The 20,554-nt window shown below is 43.2% G+C and overlaps 1 protein-coding gene across 2 annotated transcripts in view; it reads left to right on the top strand.

Annotated features, from left to right (window-relative positions):
• The first annotated feature begins 6,065 nt into the window (after positions 1–6,065).
• The window catches only part of LOC111155135 (DAZ interacting zinc finger protein 1 like), a 31,929-nt gene continuing 17,440 nt past the window's right edge, over positions 6,066–20,554 (top strand). The window contains exons 1-5 of one of the 2 annotated variants that reach the window (XM_022515207.1): positions 6,066–6,614; positions 8,961–9,045; positions 12,021–12,142; positions 12,839–13,000; positions 15,808–15,936. In XM_022515207.1, the coding sequence (XP_022370915.1) occupies positions 6,114–6,614; positions 8,961–9,045; positions 12,021–12,142; positions 12,839–13,000; positions 15,808–15,936 (999 nt within the window). In that variant the 5' untranslated portion in view covers positions 6,066–6,113. The remainder of the gene's footprint in view (positions 6,615–8,960; positions 9,046–12,020; positions 12,143–12,838; positions 13,001–15,807; positions 15,937–20,554) is intronic. The other variant, XM_022515206.1, reaches the window with a different exon arrangement.

Raw genomic sequence — 20,554 nt, 5'->3', positions numbered from 1 at the left:
TATATCTTTCTTTAGAAAACAGCAGAGGCAGAGAATAAGTCGAAGATCTGTAATGATAGTCTTTCAGGAGAGCACCTGAGTCACTCTCCTCTCCTTTGGGATCCCTTGCCTATGGTGTGTGCATGGCCTGTTTGCAAACTGTGTGAAGGTTTCCTTGGCAGCCACGACAATTAGCAGCGCTAATGACAAGCCTGGGCTCCCCAGGGTAGGTGCTGCTGAGGGTAGCTCAGGGAGTGAGGGCAGGCTTGTCAGTGATTGCCTGGCAACTGCCTTGGTAGCTTGGCTCTCCTAATATCTCCTCTTGGCTGCATTCTTGAGGAAGCAGAAGAGACAGCAAGGTGGCAGCTGCAGTGGTAGAGTCTAGCTGTCCATTGATATTAAAAAAAAAAAATCAGAATTTAAAAAGATCAGTTGTCTGGTTGAATTTTGAGCAAGTTCTCTTTGGTGGATTATAGCTGGACAGGTTTCAGAAGAACCATAAATCCTCCATGAGCTGTTTCACCGTGGGATGGCTGCCTTGTGAGGTGGTGATCACCACATCATTGGGGGATGCAAAGCAAGGGTGGTAGATGGGCTTTTTCTCTTGGCTGTGGGATTGCCCCAGGTAGCCACCATCTGTTCAACAATGAAGCAAATTTAGAATGCTAGCATAAATAATCGTTCCTTTGGGTCCTACGAATTCATGACATTGGTATAGGATTGGGAAGCTTCCTGGGACCCCACCAAAACATGCAGAGATGGTTAACACAGCTTTGGATTTCCTAATGATAGCAAGTCATTTCTGCCTTGTGTTTCTACTCCCAGGCGTGGGGAAGACAGTCTGCTGATGCCTGGAGAAAGCACAGTGTGACTGCCCTTTGGGGTGTGTGGTTTCCAGGTAACCTGCCGCACTCCCTTTGGGCTTTGTCTCCCGCCATCCTAACCTGGATGCCGGCTGCGCAGTGAGTCCCGTTCAGCTAAGCTCCGTGGAGATACAGAAAGGATTTCATGTCCCCAGCACTGATCCTGTTGTGATTTGCCATCAAGTTTCAGTTCCTGCAGTTTGGTCAAGAACTCTGAGGTACTGTCATTTCCATGGTGGGAAGTAATTTCTGTGTCATCATCGTCATTGTTGGGAGGTAGCTGGGCATAATTCAAAAGCTCTGGAATCAGACAGAACCTGATTTGAATCTTGGCTTCCTTATTTCATTGCTGAGTGACGTGGGTCCAGTCCCTCAGCTCTCCTGAGCTTCAGTTTCTATGTTGGTCAGATGAGGCAAATCATAGCTACATCCAAGGTTGTATGATGGCTAGAAATAGTACTTTTAAAGGCTGGCATGGTGCCTGATACACAGAAACTTAATCAGTGATGGCTGCTATCATAATCTTCAAATTCCCCCAGTTCTTGCTCACCTTTGGAAGGCAGAGCCCTAAGACTTTGAGAACCTGGGGGTTCTAGTGGAAGACAGGAGTGACAGGGAGGGGCAGGACATTTTGACTTTGGGCCTGGGGAGGGATTTATGGTGGCTGTCAGGTGTGAGCAAGGCCTTGAAGCAGGCACTCATTCACCTGCAGCAGAAGCAGGGAGGGTAGTAGAGGTCCATCTGTACTGTGGCGGCATAGTGGCTAAGAGCTCAGACTCTGAAAGCAGGCTGCATGGGTTTGGATCTTGCCTCCTGCATCTGGGAAAAACTTTTTTACTTCTTTGCGGTTTGGATAATATGAGGACCTCCTTGAGGGATTGTTCTGAGGATTACATGAGTTATTCTTCACGAAGCTCTTAAAAACAGTGCCCATAAATAGATAGCCCGGAGATATGAATGTGTGGACAGCAAGTAATATTGTAAGTGGGAGATGCAGCTAGAAAGGTAGTTTGGAAACAGTTCATAAAGGTGTTTGAATATCTTTTTAGTGAATTTGGGATTAGCCAATGAAGAATGCAGAAAATCCATTCTCCTGTGGCTGAAGCCCAGGGGTGGCTGCCCTTTCCTTTGTTTTGTTTGTTTTTGTTTTTTGAGACTTATTTATTTATTTTAGAGACAGGGTGGGGGGCTGGGGGGTGGGGGGTGGAGCAAGTGACTGCACGCAAATTGGGGGAGGGGCAGAGGGAGAGAATCTCAAGCAGGCTCCCTGCTGAGCACAGAGCTAACCCAGGGCTCCATTCCAGGACCCATGAGATCATGACCTGAGCCCAAACCAAGAGTCAATTGCTCAACCAGCTGTGCCTCCCAGGTGCCCCAAGGTGGCTGCCCCTTCTAAACGGGGCATGCACTCCCCAATTTGCCACAATCCCCAACATTCCCTCCCACCATGGCTCTGCATCAATAAATCCTGAGATTCGCATTTCTCACAAGTTCCCAGCAGATGCTGATGCTCTGATGCTGCTGGTCAAGGACCACACTTTGAGAACTGCTGCCTAATTGGATCCTGGACACTAAGGTAGAGAATCAGTTGCCTTTTATCCTCAAGCTTGTACTGTGGTTTTTTTTTATACCTGGCACATTCCTGCATTTAATGCTACTTCCTGGACCTGGGGGAATTTGGATTTGCAATCTCTCTTTTTTTTTTTTTTTAAGATTTTATTTATTTATCTGACAGAGATTATAAGCAGGCAGAGAGGCAGACAGAGAGAGAGGGGGAAGCAGGCTCCCTGCTGAAGAGAGACCCTGATGCGGGGCTTGATCCCGGGACCCTGGGATCATGACCTGAGACGAAGGCAGAGGCTTTAACCCACTGAGCCAACCAGGCGCCCCATTTTTTTTTTTAAAGATTTTATTTATGCAATTTCTGATATAATCAGTACTGGAAGGCTGGATCTAAAGGTCCCAAGAGAGAAATGGTCCAGAAAAAAGAGATCTGGGAGTGGCTGAGGATCAGCCTAAAGCAGGCCTTTGGTTGCTGAAGCTGTGGGTATGTGTGAACTCATCGTCAGGGAGAGTGCGCAGGGAGATATGAGTCATGAGTGAACAGCAGAATATCACGGGAGCACCGCCCGTGCCCCATCCCCTCTGCCTTCTCCCCTTTCCCCCACCTTGTTAAAAGAAGGGTAAAAGGATAGTAATTGTTCATGGAAGAGGCTGGAAGGAACATTAAAAAAGGTGGGAGTTGCCTTTGCCAATGGAGCATTCTTAGCCTTACTCTTAGAGAGAGGACTGTGGGCACAAGTTGAGGCCAAAGCTTAAATAGTTAAACAGTGAGTTGTAGGTGAGCTCCCTGCCTGGGGGAGGACAGGAAGCAGGTGTCCTGTTACCCTTGCCCACAGCATGCCTGGTAACCTGCTGTTGCTCCAAGGCATAGCTTGTTGTGACAATTGTCTCTGAGGCTCCAGGGACACAGTTGCGGTTTGGAGCTCAGCATGGTAAGTAGCAGGACTCTAGTCTCTCTCTCTCTCTCTCTCTCTCTTTTTTTTTTTTTTTTTGGTTTATTTGTTTAAATAACAGAACACATTAAGTAGAAATGGACTGATCTTGTCATGGCCGTGATGGGGGTGCAGGTGGCTGGATGGTTTTGGTTTTGGAGTCTGGCTGGGGGAAGAGTAGATAAGAAAGGAAGTGTGGGAGCGGCAATGGAAAAGGTGGGCCATTGGCAGCCTGTGGGCAGTCTTCAAGGCTGGGCTAAGCGGTTTGGACATGGTGCGGTGGCAACAAGGGGCCACGCTGAGCTCCTGGATGCAGGACGGTATGTGGTTCCTGTACCTCGGCAGCCCCAATGCCTGGCACGGGGTCTGGCCGGAGTAGGCATGCTGTAAATGAGGTGGGCAGTGGGTGAATGAATGAATGAGTTTGAGGGATAAGCCGTCATGATCTGATCAAAGCCAAATTTAAGGACAGAGAGTCCCAAGAATCAGTGTTCAGAGTCCATAAGCTTTAGGGCCAGATGCACCTCCAACTGTGCTTCAACTCTGGCCTCCCAATCTGGGGCAAGACTCTTAGCCCCTCTAGAAATCCGTTTCCTTGTTTGTAGAATGGGAATTGTGACAGCTGCTTGGAGGTTTGCACGTAGAATTTGTGTCCGGCAGGAGCTGGCACTTGCTGCACCGAGGCCCGCAGGGTGCAGGCATGTGGGGCAGGCCCCTCACTGTCCTTCTCAGGTGAAGGCTCAGGGGTGTCAGGGACCTTCCCTGGAGGCCCCTCCCCTCTTTACAAACCCACAAGGCCTTTCCCCTTCATGAGATCAGTGACCTCTCTCTCCTCTGACTTTCTCTTGTATTTAAAAGTTTGAATCACATGATCTGGAAAGAACTTGATTAAATAAGTTCATCTGTCCTTATTGTTCCCCGGTCAGATTTGAAGTTCAAGGGCAGAAATTGTATTATTTCTATGAAAATTATTAAAGTAATAGATGATGATGTAAAGATATACTGGATAGTATAGGGAGGGGGAAAGTGGAAAACCGAAATCTTCCGACTTCCTTTCCCCTCCCAGAGGCAACCATTACTAACAGCTTGTTCGTTTTTCTAGAAATACCATAGTCTGTGGTAACGAAATGATAGACAATGAAGCACATATAGGAACCGTAAATCAGTGTATTCTATTTCGCTATTATTACATATGAGCAACAAATATGAATCATTCATACATGTGTATATATGTATATATGTTATATACATGTATCATTATCATCATCGCTCTGTGTAAGGCTTGTCTATTTACCCACCTCCTACCCATGCACCATCCATGTATTCATTTATTTATCCCCGTTTCACCCCTCATTTCCCTCCTTCCTCATAGGCAATAATGTGAGTTATATCTATAGATCTATAGCTATGTGACATATACTGAAAGATATAGATAGATACATATGTGAGATATATATATATCTTTATTTTTGCAAATTATTATTTGATGTGATTATGTTATCATTTAAACAGGTGTGGAAATACATATATATATATATATGTGTATATTTACGTGTGTGTATACTTGTATTTATGTATATGTATACACAGACACACAGTCATTACTGTTTCAGTGTGTGAATAGTTGCCTTATTCTTATCAATAGCTGCATAGTATTTCGTTGTATAGAGTTACCATTTGTATCCCCTGTTGTACTTCATACTTCACTATCTTGTATTTTTTCTTGTACTTTGCTGTTACAAACAATACTACATGACCTTTTTGCACAAGCGACTTTGCACACTTTTATATGTTTATCTGTAGGATAAATTAGAATTCTTTGTTGTGAAATGTTCATTTTAAAATCTTATTGCTACTGTCAAATTACTTTTTAAAGAGAGAGAACAATTTCTGTGTCTCCCAAGAGAGTGGAGAGGAGTCTGAGAACAAACTGGGCCTCTTTTCTAAATCAGTAGGTTTGAAAGGAAGACCGTCATGGATGGAGTAGAGTCTGTGCGGAGACATGGCTGCTCTGTTAAGCCTCCCCCAACCGCGGTGGCCATCATCTTACTCACATCCCCCCAGGGGGACCATAGTCCTGTGATCACACTTTACAGTTGGGGCACACTTTATAGAATGTAGCCCGTTCCTGGTCGGCTGTAGTCTTGTAATGACGGGAGGACAGGATGGAGTGTGGTGGTTGTTAGGAGGCTTTGCCTCCCATGGCAAATTATTGGAACTTATCCTGAGGTCAGTATAAGGTTGCAGAAAGATCCACTTAGACATTTGACCCCTCCCTCTGACAAAGACCTCTGGCAGGGACACACACATAGCAGTGGGGGGAAATCACTTGCCTCATTCCTAGAAATGAGGTCCTAGGAGGACCTCCTATGTTTCAGGTATTAGGCTGGGTGCTTCACTTGCCTTATTCCTAACCACAAGCCTGAAGAGTAGACGCCAGGATCCCCAATATACACAGAAGGTTTAAGGATGTGAAGGAACTTTGCCCAAGGCTTCGATCTGAATCCCCATCCCTGTGATTGCAGAGCCCACACCATTGGCTCCCTCAGCTCTCACCCAGTCAGTGCATCCCATGGGTACTATGGCTGCTGTCCAGCTCTCTCCCTTTGCCCCACTTAGGCTCCCGCTGGCCAGGTGTACAGTACCTGCAGCCAGATGCATCTCACCAAATCCGGAACCCCTCCTTATTTTCCAGGCCCTCTCTCAGCTCCTGTGCCTGCTGCCGTGGCCTTGGTGGCAACCTCCCTTGGTGGGCAGCCCAGGGCTTCCTCAGCCCATGCAGTCCCCGGCTACCCCTGCTGAAGGCCTCAGTGGCTCCCTCTTTGGGGCCTACCCCCTGCCTACCTTCAAGTTCCAGCCTCGCTCTGAGAGCGTGGACTGGAGGCGCATTAGTGCCCTGGATGTGGACCGTGTGGCGCGGGAGCTGGACGTGGCCGCCCTGCAGGAGAACATCACCGGGGTGACCTTCTGCAATTTGGACCGGGAGGCATGCAGCCGCTGTGGGCATCCTGTGGACCCGGTGCTGCTCAAGGTGCTGCGCTTGGCCCAGCTCATCATCGAGTACCTGCTGCACTGCCAGGATTGCTTGAGCACTAGCGTCGCCCAGCTGGAGGCCCGGCTGCAGGCCAGCCTGGGCCAGCAGCAGCGTGGCCAGCAGGAGTTGGGGCGCCAGGCCGACGAGCTCAGGGGTGTGAGAGAGGAGAGCCGACGGCGTCGCAAGATGATTGGCACCTTGCAGCAGCTGCTCCTGCAGACGGGGGCCCACAGCTACCACGCGGTGAGGACTCTCTGCAGGGTCGGGGAGGGGGAGGGCTGTGGGCTTAGTCACCACCTGGCCATCTGGGCACCAGCACCCTGGGTCCCAGGATTACTGTGGGCCCTGCTTTCTGGGGTGAGGAGCAGATGTTAGAGATGTCTCATCAAGTTCTCCAGCATGTGTGTGTGTGTGTGTTGGGAGGCAAGTGTGTATCTGAAGGATGTGTGTGTATAATATATGTGTGTGTTTGTGGAGAGGGTGCCTGTCTAGGGCGTGCAGGTGTGAATGTAGAGGTTGTGCATGTTTAAGGACAGTGTGAATATGTGTGTCTACCATGTGAATGTTTGGATATGTGTACATATGTATGTAGAGTGTGTGGTGTCTAATGTATGTTTGTGTGTGAAGTATGCACCTAAAGATATATTTATGGTTCGTGTGTGTGTGTGTGTGTGTATGAATGAATGAATGAAGGATATATATGTGTGTAAGGGTGTGTGTATTTATGGAGGGTGTGAGTGTGTGTGTTTGAAAGGTTTGTGTGTGTATGTAGCAGTGTGATATAAAAAGGCGTGTGTGCGTGTGTGTGTGTGTGTGTGTGTGTGTGTGTAGAATCAGTCTGTAGTAAGAGACTGGTACTGTGGTTCCGCCAGGCCCATTCCCGAAAGTGACTCCATCATTCAACCTAGTGACATTTCATTACTTGGAGTGGCATATGAACATTTGCATCTGCATGAAGTGTGGCCTGGGGACATTGCACTTTCATGAATTGCCGTGGGGGCCTGGCCCTGGACCACGCTCTGAGGAGGCAGGCACAAGTCATGCTGGCTCAGGTGTTCAAGAAATTCATAGTCTGGGGGTGGGTGGGACAGAAGGAATAATATGATACAATGTTAATTATGATAAAAACGTCAGAATCCTTTCAGTAGTAAATGCCAGAGCAGCAGTTTAACTTGGCTTAGGCCAATAAAGAATTTATTGGTTACTTTAACTGAAAAATCCAGAGCTCTGGTGGGACTCACATGTGGCTTATCCTTGGAATCAGATGATGGCACTAGAAATTAGTTTGTTTTTCTGTAGCTGTTGGCAACTCTTCTTTAGTGTGGGTTCCATTCTCAGAAAGAGTTTGTCTGTGGTAGGAAGTTGGGCCACCAGTGCCAGTATCTCATTTTCCCAGGTTCAAGGCTGGCATGATAGAAGGCCCACTTTGGTCCCAGAGACCTGGGCCATTTTTCACTGTGTCCTGTATTTGGCTGTTTTTGATCTCCTACCCATCTGGGAGCCACTCACAGGTCCCTGGGAATTCAGGATTGCGACTGGCTTTGGTCTAGGTCGCATGTCTCCCCTTGGAGCTGGGGATGGACAGAAGCCTGTGGATGGAGAGTGAGGAGCAGGGTAATTCCCCTGAAGAAAACTGGGAGTTCTGTTGTCAGAGGAAGAAGGAGCTGCTACTGTACGGTCCTAACTCCCTTAATGATACTTTCTAGAAGTTGCATTTATCACTTCTGCTTACATGTCATTGGCCAGAATTTAGTCACATGGCAAGGGAGGTTGGAACATAAAGTGTTTATTCTCATTAACCTTATGACCAGCTAAAAATAAGGGTTTCTATTACTGAGGAAAGAGGGAAAATGGGTCTTGGGGGACAACTGGCAATTTCTGTCACATTTGTGTAAAGATCGCAAATGATCTGTCCTCTTAGTCTGCTTGAGTAGGATTGGCAACCTGCAATTTTGTTGTGTTGGAGAAAGTTTGAAGTTTTATAGTGAAAAGATGATATGATAGATTGGCAGTGTCTGAAATGCTTGAGGAGAGTGAAGTGGAATTAGAGATACTATTATTTTCTATCCTCTGCTCTGGTTGTTCTCAACCCCAGGGGTGGGACCTGGGCATTGGCTTTCTTTTTTTTTTTCCCTTTGTAGTGTGAAAATTTTTAAATGTGTACAAAAGAGAGAGTAGTGTAATGAACCTTTATCTGTACATTACCCAGCCCAATCATTATCAACTATCGATATTTTTGCCTGTGTCCCCTACCCACTTGCCTCACCCCTGTGTCACTTTGAAGTGTGTTAAGTGTATGGTGTTATCTATACCTATTTCAGTATGTATCTCTAAAAGGCAAGGACTCTCACTTTTAAATATAAACACAAGAGCATCATCATGCCTTGAAAAAACCAACAAAAATTCCTTGGTGTCCTCAAATACCTAGTCAGTGCTCACCGGTCCCCAGGGCACCGTAGCGTTCAGATCAAATCTTCATTTCTGAAGCAGCCCTGGAAGCCCACGGAAATGGGAATTTTGATATTGGGAGGACACCAGGTTGAGCCAGGTGATGTAATCCTGGCTTACCACCATTTCCCTTCTGTGCAGTGCCACCTGTGTGACAAGACGTTCATGAATGCCACCTTCCTCCGGGGCCACATCCAACGCAGGCACACGGGCACAGCAGAAGGCGGTGAGTCCAGGAGGCCCTCCTGGGACGGTCGAAGAGTCTGGGCTGGTCTGCAGTGGGTGTGGGGCATGTAGACCATCACAGCTGTCCTCAGACCTCATCATCCAGTAAAGAAGGGGATGATCTCACCATCTACCATGGGGTGGTGGGGCATCCATTCCGTGTGGGCCTGGGAGGGTTTCTGACCATGTGTGTAGAGAAGAAGGGAGTCAGATAGGTAAGTTCTGGTGTTAGCTCTATTCCTTTCTATGATGTGACCACAGTCAATGCACCTCCTCAGAGTCTCAGTGGCTTTTGCTGTGAATGGGGCAGTCAAATGGCATGACTCTGAAGGGTCCTCACCTTCCAGTCTCCCATGAATCTGCTATTTTCTGATGCTAACTAGGAAGGGGTTTAAATGGGGTTAATGAGCAGTTAGACCAGGTTTTTGACATTTTGTATGTACATGAGCTAATTATGACTTAATCACTTTGATTTTACCATTTCAAATTCCAAAACAAGTAGGGAGACTGTATGTTCCCCCATAAAGAGATTTACATACTTTATATCTATATTTGTGGTTCATAAGAAATAACTGTTAACACATAAAATAAATATAAATATGAAAATATACATCATATAAATATAAAAATCCCATTTAATAAAACATTTTTCTTATTTTTGTCATTTTAATTTCCTTTTCAAAGAGCAGACTTAGAGTTTTAAAACAGCACTATTTACCTAATTGTTATGCATTTATTATATATCTAATTCTTCTTGGCTCTGTATTGGAGACTGCTAAAGAAAAACAGATTTTCTACTTCTTAAATGAATTTTTCTGATAAAAAGACATGTCTTTGAAGAGATATCTGTATACCGATGTTCATAGCAGCATTATTCACAGTGGCTAAGATGTGGGAGCACCCAAATGTCCATAGACAGATGAATAGATAAACAAAATGTGGTGTATACATGCAAGGGAATATGATTCAGCCTTAAAAAGGAAATTATGGAACATGTTACAACATGAGTGAACCTTGAGGATATTATGGTAAGTGAAGTCAGTCAGTCTCAAAAGGACAGATTCTGTGTGATTCCACTGATATGAGGTACCTAGAGTCATCAAATTTATAGAAACAGAAAGTAAAGTGATGGTTGTGGGGGGCCGGGGGAGGGGGTCCATGGGAGTTATTTAAAGCATATAGAGTTTTTGTTTTACAAGAATGAAAAGACTTATGGAAGTGGATGGTGGTGATGGTTGCACAGCATTATGAATTATGAATGCATTTAACACCATTGAACTGTACATTTAAAAATGGTTAAATGCTAAATTTTATAGTATGTATATTTTACCACAATAAAAAGCTGGAAAAAATGTCTTTGACCTGGAAAATTTTTTAAAATTTAATTTATCTTTTTAAAATGTTTGTTGATTTTTAAAAAGATTTATTTATTTATTTATATGCTAGAGAGAGAGAGAGCACACAAGCGGGGGGAGCAGAGGAAGAGGGAGAGGAAGGCTCTCCACTGAGCAAGGAGCCTGATGTAGATCACAATCCCAGGACTCTGGGATCATGACCTGAGCTGAAGGCAGACGCTTAATTGGCTGAGCTACCCAGGTGTCCCTTGACCTGGAAAATTTAAATACAGAAGGGTAGAAAAGAGAAAATAAAAACCATGGACAGTATCAGTTAGTTAATATTTTGGTTTGTTCTATGTCATTATTTTTCTGTGTACGTATATAATCCTATACTATGCAGTTTTAACTGTTGCTTATCTTCTATTAAGAATATATTACATTTTCAATGTCATTTAGTCATCTTGGAAAATATGCTTTTTAATGGCTGAATAGTATCCCATCCTCTGACTATCATAATTTATTTCACAATTAAATTACTTTGTACTTTATATGGGTTACTCATAAATTTCCCTCTTGGAAATCATATGATGATCAACATTCCTGTATGTAAATCTTTGTGCATATTCCTTGTTATTTTCTTAAGGTTAAGTGCTGAAGGAGAGGGAAAATATGTTCTTAAGGCAACTTTTGCTAAATTAATGTTCATGATCTTTTTATTTTCAGGCAGCTGGCTTTTCAGATACCGCTGTTCTCCTTTTTCATGCTATCTCAAATCACTTTGTTAACCCAAATTAATTTCCACTACATCTAAAAATTGCTTGTTTCCAAAAAGTCCAGTCTGAGGAAAACCGTATCTCATTTCAGAGACAGGCTTAGAGTTTTAATAATGATGCCACCTATCTAATAGGAACTAAAGGTACTTTGAAAAGTAACAAATGTTCAAGTACAATTGGTGTCTTTTTCATTAACCTGTAACCCTTGGTTTATAAGTATGTGGTTTAGTTAGAATGTTCTCTTACGATTCATTCTTTTTTATTAATCTTAGAAAAATTAAAGCATCCATGCACTTAAAGCAACCTTGGCTGAAATTTTCCTTCATAATACATGCTTTTTTTGTTTTTTCATTTGAAACTTAATACTTTGCTGTGTTTCTGAACAAAGTGAACTTCAAACCACAATTATCTTCACTATGTTCAACTCCTCTCTGATGGCTGTCGGGACCCATTGATATGTTCTTTGTATCAATAATGACTGTGCATGTGCTATTTCGTATTCTGCTTCTGTTACTCTACTGATCTCGCGTTTACATCTGCATGAGTCAGGACTGCCGAAATAGTTATCTTCAATGACAATCATAGTTCACGTTTATGGAGCTGTCAGGCCAGGCAGTATGCTAAGCACTTTGCACTATCACGTTTCATCCTCACAACAACCCATCTGAGCTGGGTGCTGTTATCCCCATTTTCCAACTTGGGGAAACAGGGTTGGGGAGGTTAAGTCACTTGCCCCTGGTCAATGTCCACTAGAAGTGGCAGAGCTGGTCTCAGCCTGAGGTGTGGCTGATTGCGTAGGTGAGGAACGGTGCTCCACTCACTTTTTCACTTAAACTGGCCGCCCTTTCTTTTCATGGACCCCACAGAGAAGCAGAAGAAGCAGGAACAGCCAGTGGAGGAGGTATTGGAAGAGCTGCGGGCCAAGCTAAAATGGACCCAAGGGGAGCTGGAAGCCCAGAGGGAGGCGGAGAGGCAGCGGCAGCTGCAGGTGGGCGCGGAGAGGAGGCACTGGGGAGAGCCGCTTGTGGACTACCCAGGAGACCCATGGGGCACCTGTCTCCCACAGGACCAGAAGTCTGGCTGGTTTTCTGCTGCTGGGAGTCAGCGCCAGGGTGGCATCTTCCTGAGTGTGGCAAATGATCTTGGGTTGTCTGGGAAGGAAAACTCAATTATTTTTCCAGATCTGTATGACCAAAAGTAAAGCGGAGAAGTTCACTTTCCTGCCTTTTCCGGCACCCTGTGAGGGCATTTGGACCAGAATGTTAGCTTCTTACTTTACCTGGCTGGTTCACTTTTTTGAGAACAAAGACTGGATAAACTCCAAAGTCCAGTCTCAGGGATGCACTTAGTAGATAACTGTAGAATGAAAATATGTAAACTTGCCTCACCCCTTCCTTCATGTAGTCATTCTTCATTCATTTCCTCATTTTATCATTCCTCATTTATCTAGCGTCAACTATGCCTCGAACAAAGAGAGAGAAAAGACAGGGTCCCTATCCTCAAGGGACTTTACAGTTCAGATAAGACTTATCCCGCTCCATGACCAAATGATGGGGACTGTGGTAATGAATATTCTTTGGGTCTCCATAGTGACTTGCCCAGACAAGGAGCCCTAGCATTTTCTCAATCAATATTTGCCATAATGTGGAATTAATGAGTCTATTGTTCTTGCTTTTCTTTCCAGGAAGCAGAGATTACCCGTCAGAAGGAAATAGAAGCTAAGAAAGAATTTGATGAATGGAAAGAAAAAGAGCGGGCCAAGCTATATGAGGAAATAGACAAGCTAAAAAAATTATTTTGGGATGAATTTAAAAGTGTTGCCAACCATAACTCTGCGCTAGAAGAGGTACCCAACACAAAAGCATTCAAAGTTCTTTTGTTAAAAAGCTGTTTATTCTCAAAATTTATTTCTTAGTTTGTACTAGTTTTATTTCATCTGCCATTTGGGCTAATATAATGTGAGGCCGGATAACAGAGGCCGGTGCCAGCAATCGAATCCCTGTTCTGTCACATATTGGCTGTGTGACCTTAGGTGAGTTACTTAACCTTCCTGTGCCTCAGTTTCTTTTCTGTAAGATAGGCTGCTGAAAGGGCTACATTAGCACATAGACAGCACTTAACATTGTCTGGTATGTAGTAAGAAATTCCCAGACATTATCTTTATTTTTGCAAAGGGCTTTCTTTCATCACTGGACAAGAGGTGAGGCGGAATTTAAATGAATGCACTTTTCTCCCAGCAAGTTGTGAGTTGAGTGCTGCCTACCTGCCAGGCACTCTGTTGGGGTCTGCGGAGATCACACATAATAGTAAGATTTACTGACTGTAGTTACTGGTTTCCAGTCCCTGTGTGGGTCATTTTATATATATACATTAACTTTTAATCCTCACAACAACAAAACAACCATAACATTCTCAAAGTAGGTACATTATCCGTTTACTTATTTCTTTTTTAAAGTTCCTTAAAAGAAAGCTATTATCATTCCTCCTTTGCAGGAGAAGACATTGAGGCCCCATGTTATGGGGTCACACAGCTACTAAGAGGTAGACCTGGGATTTGAACTTAACTTTTGAAACTTCAAAGCCTCTGCTCTTCTTCTGGGTCTACTGTCAGGTTTATTCAGGAAAACCTTATTATAGGTTATTATCCCTGGACTATATCTTCCCATATAAGCTTGTATGACTGTATGGCTGAAAATGTTTTGAGGAGAAATATGTTCAGAATATATTTAGCTCTAAGTATTGGTCCTTCTAACATCAAGGAGAATTTTGTTTTTGTTTTTGAAAATGAACTGTCTGATCTCATTTCTCACAATCATCCTATGTTTTGCTAAAGAAACACCTGGACAACTTTTCCAGGAGGAGATCGTTATAGGATATGCGTGGGATCTTGGGTGGTCCATTATCTCAATCTGAGATGGGAAGTCAAGGATGGGGAAGGCTTGGGGTTGAGATGATGTGTGTGTGTGTGTGTGTGTGTGTGTGTGTGTTTATCTCTAGTGACCCAAGTCCTCCCATCTTAAATGTTCCCGCATGCGGTAAGGGATGATATGTGGGTGACAAGATGCCACTCTACCCCATGGAGCTCATGCTCTTACCAGCTCTGTGCTCATCATTCCTGAGCTCGCCCACACCCCTGCTGACTCCCATTCCTCCCCCAACATGGTGTTAGCTGACTAGACATTTGATAGGTATTGGTTTGAATTTGGAGTTATTGTTCAGAAACCACCTCAGAGGGTTCCTTCAGTTCAGAAATTCGAAATTTTGGCAAATGAGGACATAATTCTTACCATCCATGGTTTCTTTTTAACTTGGATCACATTTTCCTAAACCAGAATATCATTTTTTTGGTTTTTCCTCTATAGGATTGCTTATGCTGTGTTTTTGTGTCCGTATGTCTCCCCCATCTCCTCTCAAGTGACATTTTATTATTATAGGAACCAAACTGGATACACACTTCTCAGTGTATTTGGATAATTATTTTGTTAGTTTTTCTTCTTATTTGGGGGAGAAAAAGATAAGATTTCATTTACCATGGGAATGAATAACACAGTAAGACCGTCTGTCTCATTACACAAGAAAAGATTCCCCTTGGTGTTAGGAGGGCCAATGAAAGGGAAATACTTCTTGAAGATGTTTCTCCTCAAAATTTTCTCTTTGATACCAAGGCCTGTGAGCTTACTTTGGCTAAGTTGCCTGACTGCAGAGAGAACTTGAGAGAAGATGTGGGGTAAATCCAGCTGCCAAAGGAGTCCCTAGTTGAATGGAAATTGCCATGAAGGTTTGTGATGCCGAGAAAGCCTGCTCTCTGGTTGTCTAAACATCGGTGTGAAGGCAGTAATGACACATCAGAAGCTGAGGGTTGCATATACACTTGAAAAAGCATTTTACTCTATGATAATACTCAATTAGAAATGGTTAAGATTTTACCTGATAGTGCTTTAGCAGTCGAGAAGAGTTGAAGAATGGTAACAAGTTAAACTCAGGGACGTGCAGTTCTTTAAAGCTTAATGGGGGGCTTGTGAGTTTGGTGTGGTAATAGAGATGGAGATAATTTGCTTTTGTGACTGCAGAAGTGGTATGTTTAAAAGTGTAACCACAGGTGGCAAGGCCTGTTCTCTTGGATCCCCCTTTCTGTGCCTTTTCCTTCAGATTACACACTGCATGCTCAGGAGTCACTAGGTATTGGTGACACCACTCCAAGCCAGGCCAAGCCAGGCCTTCTTGGTGACAGCCAGCATTTTTTGATGGGAAGAGGGACAGGAGTGCTCAGGGAATGGTCCAGAGTGCATGAGACCCTCCCAAAGCCTCTAAGAGTCTGATTCTCTTCAGCCTATTCAAGACTGAGGGGGACATGGGGGCAGAAATGTCTGGTGAGCTCTGGGCTTTGGGTACAGTTGAATTTCAGTGCAGTTGAAATTCTGCTCTTGAATTCTGTTTGTCCATGGGTGCCTGCTTCTCCTGTGTAAGCACTGAGCTCTCAGGGGAACCGTTGTGGAGGGGAATGCAGACTTGTGTGAGTATATGCAGGCACATAGATGTCCGGTGAAGACAAGCTGGAGTTTGTGGTGGGGTGAGGTGGGCCCTTCTGACCGTATAAAAGACAACATCGAGATTAGATCTTCATCTGAATAAAACTGGGCCCTGGCTTTTCAGAAACTGCAGGTGCTGCAGTCCCACAGTGTGGTGGAGTCCAATCTCGGGTCACTGCGGGATGAGGAGTCTGAGGAGCGACTCAGGCAGACTCAGGAGCTCCAGGTCCTGAGGGAGAAGATGGATGTTCAGGTGAGCTGAGGGCTCTTTCCTTTTTCCCTACAGCCAGCCATATGGTTATCAACAAAGTCTCTCAGTTTTGCTCTTGGCTTTATGGAATTTGGAAGACATTAGGTTTTTGTTTTGTTTTGTTTCTGTTTTTTTTTTTAACCTTTAAAATTTTTTGAATTCATGCACGGTAAGAAAATTTTACATTTTACTATTACATATATGTGCACATATGCAGATAGACCTATGTTGATGTGTTCATGTATGAACAAATAAAATGGTAATATATTTTAAACAAAACAATATTTATCTTCTCTATGCATTATGCAGTTTGATATTTTCTATTTTATTATTACTATTATTATATTATGTTCAGTTAGCCACTATATAGTACATATATAGTGTGTACTATATAGTACATCATTAGTTTTTGATGCATTGTTCAGTGATTCATTAGTGGCTATAACACCCAGTGCTCGTCACAGCACATGCCCTCCTTAATACCCATCACCCAGTTACCCCACTCCCTCCTCCCCTCTGAAACCCTTGGGTTGTTTCCTGGGGTCCATAGTCTCTCATGGTTCATCTTCCTCTCTGATTTCTCCCCCTTTGGATTTCCTTCCTTTCCCCTATGGTCCTCTGTGCTATTGCTTATGTTCCATATATGAGTGAAGCCATGTGATAATTGTCTTTCTCTGCTTGACTTACTTCACTTAACATAATCCCCTCCAGTTCCATCCATGTTGATCCATGTTGATGGGTATTCATCCTTTCTGATGGCTGAGTAGTATTCCATTGTGTATATGGATTACATCTTCTTTATCCATTTGTCTGTTGAAGGGCATCCCAGCTCCTTCCACAGTTTGGCTATTGTGGACATTGCTCCTATAAACACTGGGGTGCATATACCCCCTTTTTTCACTACATCTATATATTTGGGGTAAATATCCCGTAGTGCAATTGCTTGGTCATAGGGTAGCTCAATTTTCAACTTTTTGAGGAACCTCCATGCTGTTTTCCAGAGTGGCTGCACCAGCTTGCATTCCTACCAACAGTGTAGGAGGGTTCCCCTTTCTCCACATCCTTGCCAACAGTTGTTTCCTGTCTTGTTAATTTTTGCCATTCTGACTGGTGTAAGGTGGTATCTCATTGTGGTTTTGATTCATATTTCCCTGATGGCTAATGATGTTGAGCATTTTTTCATGTGGAAGACATCAGGTTTTACCTTTGCAGACCTTCTGCCGATGCATGAAAGCATGGAATCAGATTCTTAGGGTTCTCAGGTGAGGCTGGTATATACATGGGAGCAATATCAGGTTTGCTTGGCATCTTTTCAAAATACATACAGTTATGTCCCTTACTGGGTACCTTCACCCTCATTTTGGTTCCAACCCAGTTGAAAACAACTCTAAGGAAGTGTGACAGTCTCCTGTTTTGAAGGCATTTCCGGTGGGTCTTGTGAGTGATGGTAAATATCCAACAACCACTCTCTGGACCGAAAAAAGCTTTAATTTTTAGCAGTTGCCATTGTCCATGGTGTAAATTTTCCCACCCAGGCCGATTTCATGCTGCCGCCGAGAGGCCCCTGGGTGTGGAGTTGGAGAGGCTGGCACCCAGTCTGCTTTCCTGAGGCTGCAGGAGGTGGTTCCGGCCACCACTGGAGGAATCTTACAACAGTCCAGCTACATTTGGTCTGCATCACTGATCACTCCAGGACAAGGGAGGACCTGATCACTCTATCAGATCGTGCTTCTCTTTCTGCTTGCTAAGATTGTGGAGAAAGAGCTTAAAGTCTAACTGAGATTGGTAAAGTGTTTTTACTGCTTGATGTTTTACAGGTTTCACTTTAAGAAATGACCTCTGTTCTCATCATTTGCCTCTTTTTCTATGGATTTCCTTACCAATTTGAGAGTTTCTATGATACGGACCTTAACCCAAACTTTTCTTGTTCTTGTGGTTATTTAATTTTTCAAAAAGATTTTATTTACATTTTTGTCAGAGAGAGAGAGACAGTGCACAAGCAGGGAGAGCAGCAGGCAGAGGGAGAAGCAGGCTCCCTGCTGAGCTGGGAGCCCAATGCTGGACTCAATCCCTGGACCTTGGGATCATGACCTGAGCCAAAGGCAGATGCTTAAGTGACTGAGTCACCCAGGCGTCCTTGTTCTTGTGGTTGTTTCCCCCACAATATTGTGCCTCCAGTTTTGTTGACCATATGAAATTAATAATGTTTATGTGGTCAAAATGATCAAATTATCAATCTTTTGTATATGGCCACTCTGAGGTTTAAAAAGAAAATGTTTCTGTGTTTCCTTTTAGTTCCTTTAAGGCCTTATTTATTTATTTATTCCTTCATTCATACATCCCTCTTTATTAAGGTATGATTGGCATGTAAGAAGTTGTGCATATTTGGTGTACATGACTCAGTGAGTTTGGGAATAATTATTTACCTTTGAAACCATCACCACATCAGGGCACAGTCATATCTATCACCTCCCAAAGTTTCTTCCCACCCTCTTTATTATTATTATTATTTTCTTTGTGTGTGTGGTGATAACACAACATAAGATCTACCTTCTTAGCTAATTTTAAATATACAACATATCTTGTAGAACAAACCTTGTACTCTTTGGCCATAACCTTCCCACTTTCTCCCCATCTTAACCCCTGGCAACCACCATTCTCTCACTGTTTCTATGAGTTTTAGATTCCATAAGTAAGTGAGATCATACAGTGTTTGTCTTTCTTGTCTGGTTTATTTCACATAGCGTAACGTCCTCTAGGTTCATTCATGTTGATGCAGGATTTCCTTCTTTTTTAAGACTGAATAGTATTCCAGTGTATGTATGTACCATGTTTGCTTTATCTTTTCATCTATCAGTGGATTATTAGGTTTCCCTGTTTGGGCTATTGTGAATAATGCTGCAATGGACATGGGAGAGTATCTCTTTGAGATCCTGATTTCAGTTTTTTTGGATCAATATCAAGAAGTGGGGTTGTTGGATTACACGTTAGTTCTGTTTTTAATTTTTAAAAATTATTTATTTATTTATTTTATTTGAGAAAGAGAGAGGGGGCATTTGCAAGAGAGGGGAGGTGCAGGGGAAGAGGTACAAACAGACTCTACTCAGAGCACAGAGCCCATTGTGGGGCTCATCTCATGACCCTGAGCTGAAATCAAAAGTCAGATGCTTAACTGACTGAGCCTCTGAGGCACCCTTAAATTTTTTTTTTTTAATAACATAAAAACAAACAAGTTTATTAACAAATACATCTCATGTCTACCTGGGAGATATCCAGGGGAAATGAATAAGTCTGTTTTTAATTTTTGAGGTACTTCCACTCTGTTTTTCATAATAACTACACCAATTTACATTCCCTCCAGCAGTATTTGAGGATCCTCTTTTCTTCACATCCTCACCAACACTTGTTTTATCTATCTATCTATCTATCTATCTATCTATCTACCTATATCTATTTTAATAATAGCCATCTTGACAGGTGTAAGGTGTGGTATATCTCATTGTGGTTTGATTTACATTTTTGTGCTCACTAATGACTAATGTTGTAGGCCTTCTTTGGGGAAATGTCTATTTAGACTCTTTGTCTATTAATTTTTTTTTCTTTTTGTACTGAGGTGTAGAAGTTCCTTATATTTTGGATGTGAGCCCCCTATCAGATATGTGGTTTGCAAAATATTTTTTCACATTCCATAGGTGGTTCTCCTTTTGGGTAGAATGTTCTGTATATGTCTGTCTTGCCCATTTGGTGTATAGTGACGTTCAAGTCTAGTGTTCCCTTTTGGTTTTCTGCATGGATGATCTCTCCGTTGTTGAAAAGTGGGCCATTGAAGCCCCATACTCTTACTGTATTGCTCTTTCTCCCCTCAGTTGTATTAATATTTGCTTTATATATTTAGGTGCTCTGATTTTGGATGCTTCTATATTTACAATTGTTATATTGATGAATTAGCCACTTTATCATTATATAGTGACTTGTCTCTTGTAACAGTTTTTTCCTTAAAGCCTTTGACAGAATTATAGCTACCCCATTCTCTTGGTTGTGGTTTGCATGAAATATCTTTTCCCATCCCTTCAGTTTCAGCCTGTGTGTGACCTTGAGATGAATCTCTTGTAGGCAGCCTATAGCTGGATCTCGTTTTTCTAATCCATTCAGTCACTCTGTGTCTTTTGATTGGAGAACTTGGTCCATTTAAATTTAAAGTAGTTAATGGTGAGTAAGGAATTACTATTGCCATTTTGTTAATTGTTTTCAGACTGTTTTGTAGTTACTTTGTTCCTTTCCTCCTCTCTTGCTGCCTTCCATTTTGATGTGATGGTTTTATTTTGTAATGGTATGTGTTGATTCCTTCACCTTTTGCATATCTGCTATAGGTTTTTTGTGGTTAGTGTGAGATTTACATAAACCATCTTATAGTATAGCAGTCTATTTTAAGCTGATAATAACTTAATATTGATTGCATGTAAATACTTCTTGTCTTACACCTCCTGGTGTCTACAAATCAGCCAGTCGGATCTGTGGATGGTTGTTGAGATCCCCATGCCGGGCACCACAGGCTGATTTGGCTCTGCCCTGTCCCCCGGTTCTGAGGGCGGGGGAGAGAAGTGGGCCTCCTGGGCAGCAC

Source organism: Enhydra lutris, unplaced genomic scaffold (genome assembly GCF_002288905.1).
Source record: "Enhydra lutris kenyoni isolate GAN:26980312 unplaced genomic scaffold, ASM228890v2 scaffoldscaffold39, whole genome shotgun sequence".
Taxonomy (NCBI): domain Eukaryota; kingdom Metazoa; phylum Chordata; class Mammalia; order Carnivora; family Mustelidae; genus Enhydra; species Enhydra lutris.
This window is presented reverse-complemented; position numbering and strand designations above follow the sequence as displayed.